Source organism: Oreochromis aureus, linkage group 8 (genome assembly GCF_013358895.1).
Source record: "Oreochromis aureus strain Israel breed Guangdong linkage group 8, ZZ_aureus, whole genome shotgun sequence".
Classification (NCBI taxonomy): domain Eukaryota; kingdom Metazoa; phylum Chordata; class Actinopteri; order Cichliformes; family Cichlidae; genus Oreochromis; species Oreochromis aureus.
Genome location: NC_052949.1, coordinates 17,645,273 through 17,658,408, shown reverse-complemented (window position 1 = coordinate 17,658,408; position 13,136 = coordinate 17,645,273). Strand labels below are relative to the sequence as shown.

General features: G+C 37.8%; 1 protein-coding gene across 1 annotated transcript in view; it reads right to left on the bottom strand.

The window, feature by feature from the left end:
• Positions 1-11,962: 11,962 nt before the first annotated feature.
• The window catches only part of LOC116327637 (integrin alpha-M-like), a 45,017-nt gene continuing 43,843 nt past the window's right edge, over positions 11,963-13,136 (bottom strand). Inside the window, exons 27-30 of the mRNA XM_039616596.1 lie at positions 12,956-13,066; positions 12,729-12,842; positions 12,540-12,650; positions 11,963-12,358 (exon numbers count right to left, since the gene is read on the bottom strand). Coding sequence (XP_039472530.1) covers positions 12,260-12,358; positions 12,540-12,650; positions 12,729-12,842; positions 12,956-13,066 — 435 coding nt within the window. The 3' untranslated portion in view covers positions 11,963-12,259. The remainder of the gene's footprint in view (positions 12,359-12,539; positions 12,651-12,728; positions 12,843-12,955; positions 13,067-13,136) is intronic.

Genomic DNA, 13,136 nt, shown 5'->3' with positions numbered 1-13,136 from the left:
CACAGAGAGTTAGGGAATGTCTGCAGTCACAGCATTGTAAGATGGTGAAAGATGTACCCTTAGGCCCCCTCCTCGATTCAGAGATGGTCTTTCCCCTTTCATGTAAATGGCCTCCTTTAATCAGTGCTCAAACCAGCTTTCCTCCCTGTCCAGGATGTGTACATCCTCATGGTTGAAAGAGTGGCTACTGGTCTGGAGGTGTGAATAGACTGTGGAGTCTTGGCCTAACGAGTTAGCTCTTCTGTACTGTGTTTTAGGGTTTAAAACCCACAGAGATGCAGTGTTTAGAGAAAATGCATCTCAACTGTTGTATTATTGTAGGGTCTACTTTACAATATAAAGCTCCCTGAGGCGACTGTGTTGTGATTTAGTGCTGTATAAATAAAATTGAACTGAATCGATATTCCTGACACATAAGGGATCACTAAGGGTTTTCACTTAAACAGCAGTTGTCCTTCTCTCCTGGATCACCTGGAGCTTTCTTTAGGTGCTTTCTCAGCTTTGACAAAAGTCCAGCTGGGATAACCACATTTACTCAGGGCCTTCTTGATATGATGTTCTTCTACTTCCCTGGCCGCTGTGTCTGTGGGCATCTGTGTTCACTCTGTGTTGTAGCATCCTGATGACACCCAGTTTGTGCTCCAGTGGATGATGAAAGTCAAACTTTGAATACGGATCACTATGCATTGCTTTATGGTAAACATCAACTTTTAAAAGTCCCCCATACTGACAGTTATGAGCAAACACACTCGGTCGGTGCTGAGAGTGGTCCTGTTGCTGAAGTTGGGGTCATCCTGTAATCTCTTTCAAACGCTTCCGTGACTGGAACGCCAGTGAAGAGAGATGTAACATCATACGAGACCATTGTTTCATCTGCCTCCATACAGGGGCGGCTCTAGAGAAATTTTCTTAGGGTGGCAAAGAAATCAAATGGGGTGGCAAAATCAAAGCCTTTTTTCCCCCCAAACACATATGCAGGTGGTTACATATGGTTAAAATAATTCAAATGCAGTAAGTATACACGTTTTTCATATAAATATAGTCTATAACTTAATTATTGTCTGTAGCCCACATAATTACACACTTTAGTTACATAAAACATGTGAGTTTTGATGTTATGTACTGTATAGCCTCTATAATAAATAAATATGTAGCCCAATAAGTATAAACTCCAGAAAACTACACAACATGGGGCGGTTCATTTACAAACACAATTCTAACTTTAGTTTCACACCATTTTTTGTTAGAAAACAATCACGTTGTTAGATGCTTAAATTACACAAAATGTCAGAAATCTGCACTGTCATGAACAAAAATTTAAACCTAATTTTTCATGATTTGTTGGATTAACCCTCTGAGGTCTGAAATAAAACAGCCACTTTTGACTCCTTTTGAATTTACATTTGTATTTCACCCTCAAATTGTTTCATTTTATTTTTTTCCCCTTGCCTTGTTTGTCTTGATGCATTCTCAATCATCCAGGAAAGTAAATCTCCAAAAGTTGAATCTGTTCATCTGGACGTAGCGTTTTGTGGGAGAAACGTTTCGTCACTCATCCAAGTGACTTCTTCAGTCTCAGCTGACTGCAGGTTTCCCCAAACCTTATAAACAGTACATTTGCATAATGACTGAAACCAGCCCACTGAAGGAACAATGGGCTGTGAGGTCAGTTCCTTAATCATAATTATGCAAATTCCCATGACCATTGATCAACAATCACTGACCAGTGAGTTTTGATCAGTGGGTTTTGGTCAGTGATTGTTGATCAACCATTAACTATGCTCTCAATATTCTCAATCACTACGATTGAGAATATTGAGAGCATAGTTAATGAATTTAATTATTATTTTGTTAATGTAGGTCCCAATTTGGCAAAAGAGATTTCTGTACCAGGAGGAAATGATGATAAAGTAGATTCTACGTAAATGTAGCTCAATGTTTCTTGGTGGAGTCTGTGAGAGTGACGTTGTAGAAGTGGTGAGTAAATTCAAGAGTAAAAAATCCATGGATTGTGACGACCTTGACATGTCGCTAATTAAAGAAGTTCTTCATAGTGTCCTTCAACCGTTAACATATATTTGTAACAAATCATTTCAAACTGGAATTTTTCCAGATAAAATGAAAATTGCCAAAGTGATCCCACTATATAAAACTGGTGATGAACAGATTGTGTCAAACTATAGACCGATATCTTTACTGCCTCAGTTTTCAAAGATTCTTGAAAAACTATTTGCAAACAAACTAGATTCTTTTATTAATAAATATGATTTATTGAATGATCATCAGTATGGGTTCAGAAGAAATCGCTCAACATCTCTAGCTGTGATGGAATTTATTGAAAATATTGCAACGGCTGTGGATGAAAAACAGTTTGGAATAGGTGTGTTTATTGATTTACGTAAAGCCTTTGATACGATAGATCATTCTTTACTTTTACAGACGTGTGAAAGGTATGGTTTAAGAGGTGTTGTACAATTTTGGTTAAATAGTTACTTGAATAATAGGTTCCAATATGTGAGTATTAATAACATGAAATCTAAACTTAGAAAAGTAACTTGTGGAGTTCCGCAAGGATCTGTTTTGGGAGCTAAGTTATTTTTACTTTATATAAATGATATTTGTACAGCCAGTGATACTTTAAAATATGTGATGTTTGCTGATGATACAAACTTATTTTGCTCTGGAACAGGGCCGTGCAGAGAGGTTTATAGGGGCGGGTGCTCAAAGCTAAAAAGGGGCACATTGAACCAGGCTGAATAACAACAACACACATTCATCAAGAATCTAATATGGGATCGCATCATGCTATATCACTGTTGTGAGGCAAAGCAAACGTAGCCTATGTTTTACCTGATGGGTACAATGTTGCTGTTGAGGGGTTGCTGCTGCTCCTGCTGCTGATAGTGCTGGAGGGCAGGGCTGTGTTGATCTGAGACTGTAGACATTAAAAAGTCCATAGGAGAGATGGTAGCTGATTAAACAAGTGTCATGAGATAATAACAAAATGCAAAGATTGGTGACAGTGCTTGGAACCATAAGGCAACAAAAAACTGAGAAATAAACTAGACCCTGCCTGTGAATCACTCTTTGCCTCTCTCCCTCCTTCCATCCCCTCATTTCATCTATCACTCTGCACTTGCTGTCCATCTAAGAACAAGGCACAACTTGCTATTGCAATAAACTATTATTTAATTATCCACACTTAACAACTCTTACACTTAATCTATAATAAAATGATGACAGAAAAATGTTATAGAAGCAAAACATTTCAGTTGTGCTTATTATTATTTTTATACTGGAATACCTCTCCAACAACTGGTACATGTGTTAATGTTACCTGTGCTCTTTGTAATCCAACTGCTGAGGGATCCACTGCCTTTAGTAACCTCACACAGCTCCTACTGTTTCCTCCTCATGTCCTTACCAGCCATGTCTGGACAATGTTATATTATGAGTAATAATTCAAAAATCCATATACATAAAACACACACATGCACGCACACACAGTGACATTTTAGACCTTCTTCAGAATACTGTATATACTGTGGGCACAAGTTTCCATCATGGTGCTGATCCAGAATCCTTCCCTTATTATTTATTACTAGAGCTACAATAATAAAGCAATGAGGGAAAAAAAGTAATAAATTTATAATAATGTATTTATGATGATTCCATTTGTTTCACTATCCACTCTGTGCAGGCAGAAAGCTTATTACATTTTTAAACTGTAGAGATACAATAATTTTGCTGCTGTAAAATCAACATTTTGTCATATTTAAAATATAAATCTAATATAATCTGTTTCTTAATGTATGTTCTTTAAAATACAGCGTTTTTTTTAAATATTATAATTATAATAATCCATTATTATGTGGACATGCATATTAGATCGTTTTAAGTGAAATATAAGCCCCCCAGAAAGGCAGGAAAAGCCCTGTAACTTACTTTAAAACTAAATATGTTCCCTAAAACGGTGGACAAAGCTACAGACCCATGACAGCCTTACCCAGTGAGCCAGCAGCTATGACCAGCACTACTTGTGCAGTTAATAAAAGGACAGGTAATGTTCGTCAGTTGCCACAAGACAGCTTACCAACGTGTACGTAATAAGCTAATACTCCTGTGTGCTTTAGACTACAGTGTGCGCTGTACACCTACTTACTGGTTTTGTCGCATCAGTCTGTGTCTCTGAGTTAATTTGTGTTTCTCCTACAGCTCCGGACCGCAAAAAATGCGCGTGCTCTTTGTGAGCTCGTTCCCGGCTCGTAACCAGCGCGTTCTGCCGTCAAGGGCGATCATTGGTTAATGGTGATCATGTGACTGATGCAAGCCAGATCCTTTTATTTAGCAAAAATGTGATTAATAGTTAAATATTATTGTTGAGGGGCACAGACAGGACTCCACACGCACACACACATTTAAAAAAAAAAATTAAAAATTTAAAAAAAAATTGCCTCAACAAAAGGGCACTTTGGGCACCCATCAGGAAAGGGCGGGTGCTCAAGCCCCTTCCCCCCCCCCCCCCTGCACGTGCCTGCTCTGGAAAGGACATAAAGAAATTACTGAAAACAGTGGAAACCGAACTCATGAAGTTAAATAAATGGTTTGTATTTAATAAACTATCATTGAATGAAAGTAAAACAAAATTTATGTTATTTGGAGGTAGTAAAAGTAATATTAAAGTAAAATTGAATTTAAATAATGTTGAAATTGAAAGAGTATATGAGACAAAATTTTTAGGAGTAATTATTGATGATAAACTTTGTTGGAAGCCCCACATAGAACATGTGAAACGGAAATTATCCAAGTCTATTTCTATTCTTTATAAAACAAGAAATTTTTTGAATAAGAACTGCCTTTATTTATTGTATACTTCCCTTTGTTTGCCTTATATGACCTATTGTGCAGAAATTTGGGGGAACACGTACAAAACATATTTGGATTCCAGTAGCGGTTTTAGATACGGGCGACACGGGCGGTTGCCCGGGGCGGTATCGTGGTGGGGGGCGGCATCACGGGCATCGGCAAAAAATAAAATAAAAAAAATTGCTCGTACTCATGCTGCCCCGACATCATGCCAGCGCATATTGGGGATGGCATAGGCACCGATCGGTTTTCTATCGCCCAATTGCTGGGAGTAAGGGCGCCCTCCGTTTGCGGGTACGCCTGCTTGCGGCACAGGGAGGAGAGGGCGGGGCGGCGGGGGTTCTCTGGCTGGCTGGAGCAGCATCTAATAACCAACTCGCAAAATAAAACAAAATAAAACAAAGCAACAACACGAAAACACCAGACATTATGATACAGACTTATAATTTGCACCGATGTTTTCTATATTTCCCTCGGGATGAATAAAGCATAATCAATCAATCAATCAATCAATCAATACACGAAAAGTGAGCGCGAGAGCCCTCGGCCTGCTTGCTGCTGAAGTCAAAGTAAACTTTATTGTCATCTCCGCTACATACAGTCCAGTATAGAGAGAGACGAGACGACGAGGCTCCAGTTACAGCAGTGCAAGTAAACGAACAATAAATATTTAAGAGTAAAAAAAAATAAATATACACTTTAGGACCAGGAGTAAAGGGATCAATAACAATTTAAAATGTATATTTTATATTTTGTTGATTTAAAGTCTCACACACATTCCGTTTTTAAAGTTTAAAAAAAGAGAAATGAAGAGGAGTGTAGCGACTTCCACAGTTGCTAGAGGCCAGGGACTGAGCCTGTCTATTTGCCTGACGCGCTGTGAACTTTACGCAATAATGCGAGAGGTGGAATTGCTTGCTTGTTTATTAAAGTGCTTGAAAAGTTTACAGAGCAATGTGATCGGCTCGCGATTCAAACTCTTAAAACATCACAGGCTCTAATGCAACAAGGGGAAACGTATACTATGGGCTCAAAATGTGGTCATAAATATTTTGTACTTGTAAATCAGGATTTGTATGTGTAAAAAGAATTTGTGCGTGCGTAAAAAGATTTGTATGTGTAAAAAGATTTGTGTGTGGACTTAGCAAAAAAAAAAAACCCTGCAAGTTACAAGTACGAATTTTGACCCTATTTTTCTTCCTGTCATCTGATTGGTCAATGTCATGTCAATCACAAATGTAACAATCCAATCAGAGAACAGATGGGTTTGGCTGTCGGAGGGCGCTTTTTGAACTGCAGGTCCTTGAAGGGTAATACAGTTTGAAGCTGGAGGATCTCTATATAAATATCCGATAGCAGCTAGGTCCGCTAACTTTCAGCAGCTGTTGAAAGGATAAAGTTGTGGTATGTCAGTGGTTAGAAATACCATTATTACTTTAGGATTAGTTTAACACAAAGTCAGGGCTGACCCGGGACCATTGCTGTGAGTCACAGTGCGCAGCATAAAGGTCCTTTCACATCGGACGCAGGATGTGCTGCTAATGCTAACTGCTAACTAAAAGCAAAGGATCCAGAATTTGTTGCGCTGGCTGCTGAGCTCTGTGGGTTTTGCAGCAGCTCTACCTGTACTAGATGCACCTGCTCCTTGTCGTTTCTATCTCTGACTTTATGTCCTCTACAACAGTTTCTGGGTTTTTTTTGCTAGTTCTTCAAATGTTCAATAAAACATGTATGCTAATTCATAACGAAGAAAGCTTTGTAATGAAGACTGTCATTTCCAAAACACTGCCCCCCCGCGGTCCGCAGCGCTGTTGAAAAGGCTGTGGAAGTCCCTGTATAAAGCACGCAGACCTGTGACACAAAAATCACCAAACTCGGACGACCACAGACTGTTTTCCTTCGTGGTGATGAAGGAAAACGCTGGGTTGGCATGTGAAAGGGCATTTATTCCCTTCAAGGACCTGCAGTTCAAAAAAGTGCCCCTCCGACAGCCAAACCCATCTGTTCTCTGATTGGATTGTTACATTTGTGATTGACATGACATTGACCAATCAGATGACAGGAAGAAAAGTAGGGTCAAAATTCGTACTTGTAACTTGCAGGGGGGTTTTTGGCTAAGTCCACACACAAATCTTTTTTACACATACAAATCTTTTTTACGCACGCACAAATTCTTTTTACGTACACACAAATTCTTTTTACACATACAAATCTTTTTTACACACACAAATCTTTTTTACACATACAAATCTTTTTTACGCACGCACAAATTCTTTTTACACATACAAATCCTGATTTACAAGTACAAAATATTTATGACCACATTTTGAGCCCATAGAAACTCGTTGTGCTGCGGTCAACAAAAAATACAGCTACCCAGCCCTGCTCTGTCAAAATCAAACCAGTGAAAGACAGACTGACAACGCCCTCTTAATGTCACCGCTACCACCCACGTGACTCCCGTTACACATCACCATAGCAACCAAACAAATGAAAACCCAGTGATCATTAAAATTCAATACATTTAATTATGGCTCCTACAAGGAGAAACGAGCAAAAGATACAGGTAAGCAGATGTGTCATTGGATAATGGCAGGTCATGTATCCTAAAACATTAAGAATCAGAATACTTTCTTAATTATGTGGGTTACAGTTCCTCCAAGAAGAAATGGTAAAAATAGTTACAGTAACAGACTAAACTCCAAACAATATATACAATAATATAATATTAATATAATAGTAATTAGTCAGTGTCAGTTGTTGATTTGTCCTGTTCTCATTGTATGACGAATTATGATGTCTGTTTAGTAGCCGTTTGCATACTATATTTTTTCTGTCTTCATGTGTGTGTGTGTGGGGGGGCGCCAGAGGGAGTGTTCGCCCAGGGCGCCAAATAGGCTAGGACCGCCACTGTTGGATTCAATATTTAAATTGCAAAAAAGAGCTATTAGAATAATAAATAAAGTTGGATATAGGGAGTCCACCAACCAGTATTTTGTAGGATCATCTATGTTAAAATTCATGGACATTATATATTCTAAAACTTTAGAAATGATATATCGAGTGATGAAAAAGAATGTTCCAATTTGTATTTTAAGTATGTTTCAACTAAGAGATGGAAAATATGATTTGAGGGGGTCTTATAAGTTTGAAATACCTAAAGTGAGAACCAATGTTAAGTATAGATGTGTGTCAGTTTTGGAGTGAAATTATGGAATGGACTTAATGATGAACTGAAGATGTGTTTTTCTTTGACATTTTTCAGGAAGATTTTAAAAATTTGTATTATACCAGGTTATAGAAATTTGATTTGATAAAATTTTTTGTGTTGATTTAATTTACTGATTTATCATTGATTTCTTTCAAACTGTTATGTAACTTATTTATCAATGCTATTTATTTTCTTGGTTAAGGATTTGATTATTTCTATGGGGGTAAGGGATAGGATAATTATAAGCCACAAGGCTTCAGCCTATTCCTTTTTCGGTTACTGTTTGAGTACTTTTATGTAAAATTATAATCTGTTGTTATTGTTGTTGTTGTTGACTAAAATAAAATTTCAATTCAATTTCAATTCAAAAAAAAAAAATTTCAATTCTGCAGCTTATCACACATTTGATTTCCATGTGTGACAACTGCAAGTGTCCAGAGTGAGGACAGACTGAGGGACCCACTGCTGCACATCATCTGTGAGGCTTTGCACCCCTGATGATCCACCAGGACAAACTCAGCAGTGTGTGTGGAAGAGGAGGAGGAAGAGCCAGCAGCAGCTGACAGATGGAGAGAATAGACAGACTGTTCCCTGTTTGTGAAGGACTGCTAGAAAAGTTTTAAATAACTAATTGTCTGTCCTGAATCAGTCTTATTAGGTAATGTTCAAATAATGTTATCATTCCAGTTAGTGATGGTAAATTTGATTCTTTTTACTGAATCGAGTTTTAATGAGTCACTCACCAAAGTGAATCGGGTTTTTTGAGTCATTTGAGTCACTGAGTCAGTTGACCAGAGAGTGCAAAAATGTACATTTTCACTCAAACTTAATTTGTTTCTCTTTAATGTAAATCCTACTGCTAAGATGAGTGATTCTTAAAGAAAACAACTATTTTATATAGCAAAAAAGAGCAAAAGAATTTCTAAAGGGAACATTTCTTTTGTTTATTTTTATTTTATTAGTATTTTCCTTACATGTGTCAAATATATATTTTCTCATCTAAATGTCCACTGGCGCTGTGAGCCAGGGGGCGGTAGTGCGCCTTAACATTGGTTTCCAACCAAGAAGAAGAAGAAGAAGAAGCTGCGAGCCAGGAGGGAGGGGGTGAGTGAGTGAGTGAGTGAGTGATTCGCTCGCTCTATGATTCAGCACAGGAGGGAGGGGGTTAGCGAGTCATGAGTGATTCGCTCGCTCTATGATTCAGCACAGGAGGGAGGGGTTAGCGAGTCATGAGTGATTCGCTCGCTCTATGATTCAGCACAGGAGGGAGGGGGTTAGTGAGTCCTGAGTGATTTGCTTCCCCTACGATTCAGCGCAGGAAGGGAGGGGGTGAGTAGCTCAAATGTGCTGTTAGCATGTTAGCAGAGCGATGCTACTGTGAACCGAGGAGCTATTGTCTTGATGTGAGCTTCTACTTAGGGTTTTTTCTTCCAGTTCAGAGCAGAAATGTTTTTGTTAAGATACTGGATGTTGTGTTTTTCTTCACAATTTGAATTATAAGCTAGATATATTTCTACTAATGAAATTAGTTTGCTAACAGCAACAGGGATGAGTCAGTGAGTCAGTTGCGCTTGTGAATCATGATTCATGAGTCAGTAAAGTGATTCTCGAGTATTGAACGATTCGTTCATGATTCGCGCATCACTAATTCCAGTGTTTTCAGTGTGGGAGAAAGTACTCAGGGCCTTCAAGTTCCACACTATGAAAGGCAGCAACAAGTTTAATATTCAGAAACCTAAAGTATGTATCAGCAGCAGAATGGAGCTAAAAATAAATGTTTGTTTCAGTTCTATGAAGCTTTGAGTATTTTGGATTAGTAGCACTGCTGTGTTTGTTGCATCATATTGCTGTAATTGTTTATATGCTTTATATATTCTGAGGTAAGTTGATCTATAGTGTTACAGGAGGTAGAGCAGGTCACCTACTGATCGGAAGGTTGGTGGTTCGATCCCTGGCTCCTCCAGTCTGCATGTCAAGTATCCTTGGGCAAGATACTAACCCCAACTTGCTCTCCGATGCGTCCATCGGAGTATGAATGTGTGCGAATGTACTTAGTAAGCACTACGTATAGATAAAGTGCTTGTGAGAATGGGTGTGATTGGGTGAATGGGGCATGTTGTATACAGCGCTTTGAGTACTCCGTGAGAGTAGAAAAGCGCTATATAAGAATCAGTCCATTTACCATTTACCATTTACATCACATTCTATAAGGATGTTATGTGTTTGTAGACTTTCTGCCCAGTTTGACCCATTTAGCAGAAGTCGGCCTGTTTAAGGCTCTGATATCTATTCTGTAAGACTTAAAGCAGTTATGACATGGTCTGATTTTCTCACCCAATAAAGGAATATTAAATATATCAGTCTGATCTTCATTCTATCAGAAACAGTTATCACAGCTCGAACATTTTCTTTTTACACATATATGTAAGCATTGAGCCAAATTTAGTAATGCCAACATATTAAAAGAACAATATTTGTCTCTTATATATAATACATCTGTATATGCACTGTCAAAGAAACTTGTCTTTGAGTGAAGATTTAAGGTGATAGGACATATAAATAAATGCAACTTGAATCTTTACTGAAGCTCAGTATTTGACACGGTGTTCAAACTCACTGCTGTAATAACTAATAATGATTAATATAATAACTATAATATTGGCCATATTATATTTATATTACCAAAGTGAGATGACTTTAGTCTCATGAACAACATTAGCTAATTGCTTTTTACTAGCTAATCTTAAAATGACTGTTCAGTACAGAAATGAAGCCCAACAATCATGTTTTACAGTCCTGTGGTCTCAGCCTCAGATACTTATCAAATCACACAAAGCTCATGTAGAAACAAATGTACAAAATATGTTCTCCTTCATTTCTGTCAAACAGAGCTGTATGAAACGTTTCCAGCTGTTAGTATCATGGCAACCTGGGCAGCGCGACGTACATACATGTTTTGGTTCGTGCAACTGGTCGATCGGGTTATTGTCTCCCCAGAAACATTTCCGTTGTGTTTTGTGTGCTTTTGCAGCGTTTTTCTTTATGCAGGTGTTTTTCTTTTTGCAGGTGTTTTTCTTTTTGCAGCATTTTTCTTTTTGCAGATGTTTTGCTTTTTGCAGCGTTTTGCTTTTTGCAGGTGTTTTCTGAAGTTGCAGTGCAGCGTTTTTCTTGAAGTTTCAGTGCAGCGTTTTTCTTTTTGCAGCATTTTTCTTTTTGCAAGTGTTTTCTGAAGTTGCAGTCCGTTTGGCCTCTCAGGGCCACCGTACCTCTCTCATCTTTTCAAGAAAATCCAAGGTGAGTGCCTTCCTCTCCTCCATGCTGATGTTGGATGCTGGGGGCTTTGCATTGCTGAGAGAGGCTGAAACTTTCGTCCACAGTTGCTCTGCTTCCATGTCTGCAATGTTGTTGTTTCGAATTGCTGTTTCTGTGTATCAGGGGCTCGGTCTGTGACACAGTGTTTTGAGTTCATTTTGTATTTTTGATTTCTTATATTATATTGAAAATATGTTAGTCTTGTGTTGGTATTATTATCAGTTAGGATTTAGCTGAGTGCTATTCTAGTTTAGGTTTTCATCTATGTCCCCTTGTGTGAGTCTGTTCTTGTCCTCTGTGTCAGTATGACTTGTATTTCTTTTCTGTGTGTTTCATGTTGTAAAACATGTGTTGTCTACGTCTCTCCGTGTTTCCTGTAAGTATTTCCTTACCTGGATGATTGACCACGCATCAAAGACAAGATGACATTATGTTTTATAATAATGATTTTTTTTTACTAACTTATGATACGAGTATATGGTTACTCTAAACTGCTGTTATCTTTCTAATTATAACTTAGTCATATGAAAACAAAAACAAAATATTCTTTTACATATTGCAAATAACAAACACTGACATATGAAAAATATTTTTTATGCAAAGTCACACCACAAAGCTAAAAATTGCATATCCTGTCCTTTCCTTCTCAACAAAGCAAGTCACATTTCAGAAGTTCAGTTTTTTCAAAGCAAGCAAAGTGTTTTTTTTATAAACTATATCTATTGAATTTAGACACAGCAAGCTGTGTTTGTTTGATGAATCAAATGTAGTAGAATGAACATTTCTACGTACAATGTTCACTCCTAAAACTATCCGGAGGGTCTATAGATTTCATATAAGTTAAATGTACAACTACACATATGATCTTTGTTACTCTGCTATGGTTGCGCCTGCATCAGTGCCAGGACTCGGACCATCTGCAGCATTTTCATTTATCATCTGTTTGTATTTGCTCTTGAAGAATCCAGCCTAGGAGAGCAAAAAAAAAAAAAAAACCCAACATAAAATGTAACAATCATGCATTAAAAATGAATGAAAATAATCAAGGTATATATGTAAATATAATACACTTTAAACTATTTTCAACAGGATATGTTCTCTAAAACCTTTATAACTGATTAACTGAAAAAGTGTAAGAAGAGTCTTTCACCTTATACAGGCCAGCTGTGAGTAAAGCCAGAAAAGCCAACCCTCCCAGACATCCTCCAACGATCTCTTTGGTAAAATCTGGCTCAGGGTAAACTTCTACCTCTGCCTCAATCTGAGAGATGAAGTGACAGGATGTTGATACCAAAGAAGCTCTTAATAGCTCAAACAAAAGAAAATAATATGTTCTCACCTTGCGAACAGGAGGACTGTTGTCAGACCCTGTTGAAAAGTAGATGTACTGGGTTTTGTCGTACTCCAGACTGGCTGTGCTGGTCAAGAGGAATTTAGCAGATTGAAGTCCAATCTAAGAAAAAATGTAAAGCTTAAAGATTTAACCAAGTTACTAGTACATGCTCAGAAACAGTTGTAAAAAAAATATATTAATCAACCATTTAAAACAAAAATCCCTCCAGTTACCTGCTGTATCCATCGTGAACTAATGTTGGCAGAGATTTTGTACGTCTTACTCTGCAGTCTTTCCAGGAATATGTTGCACTTGAAAACTCTGCACCTGGCTACAGAGCAGTCCTGTGGTTTAAAGAAGAGAGCATGCAACACAAGCTGTGATCCCATGTAATGTGTTTTTTGTTTGTTTAAA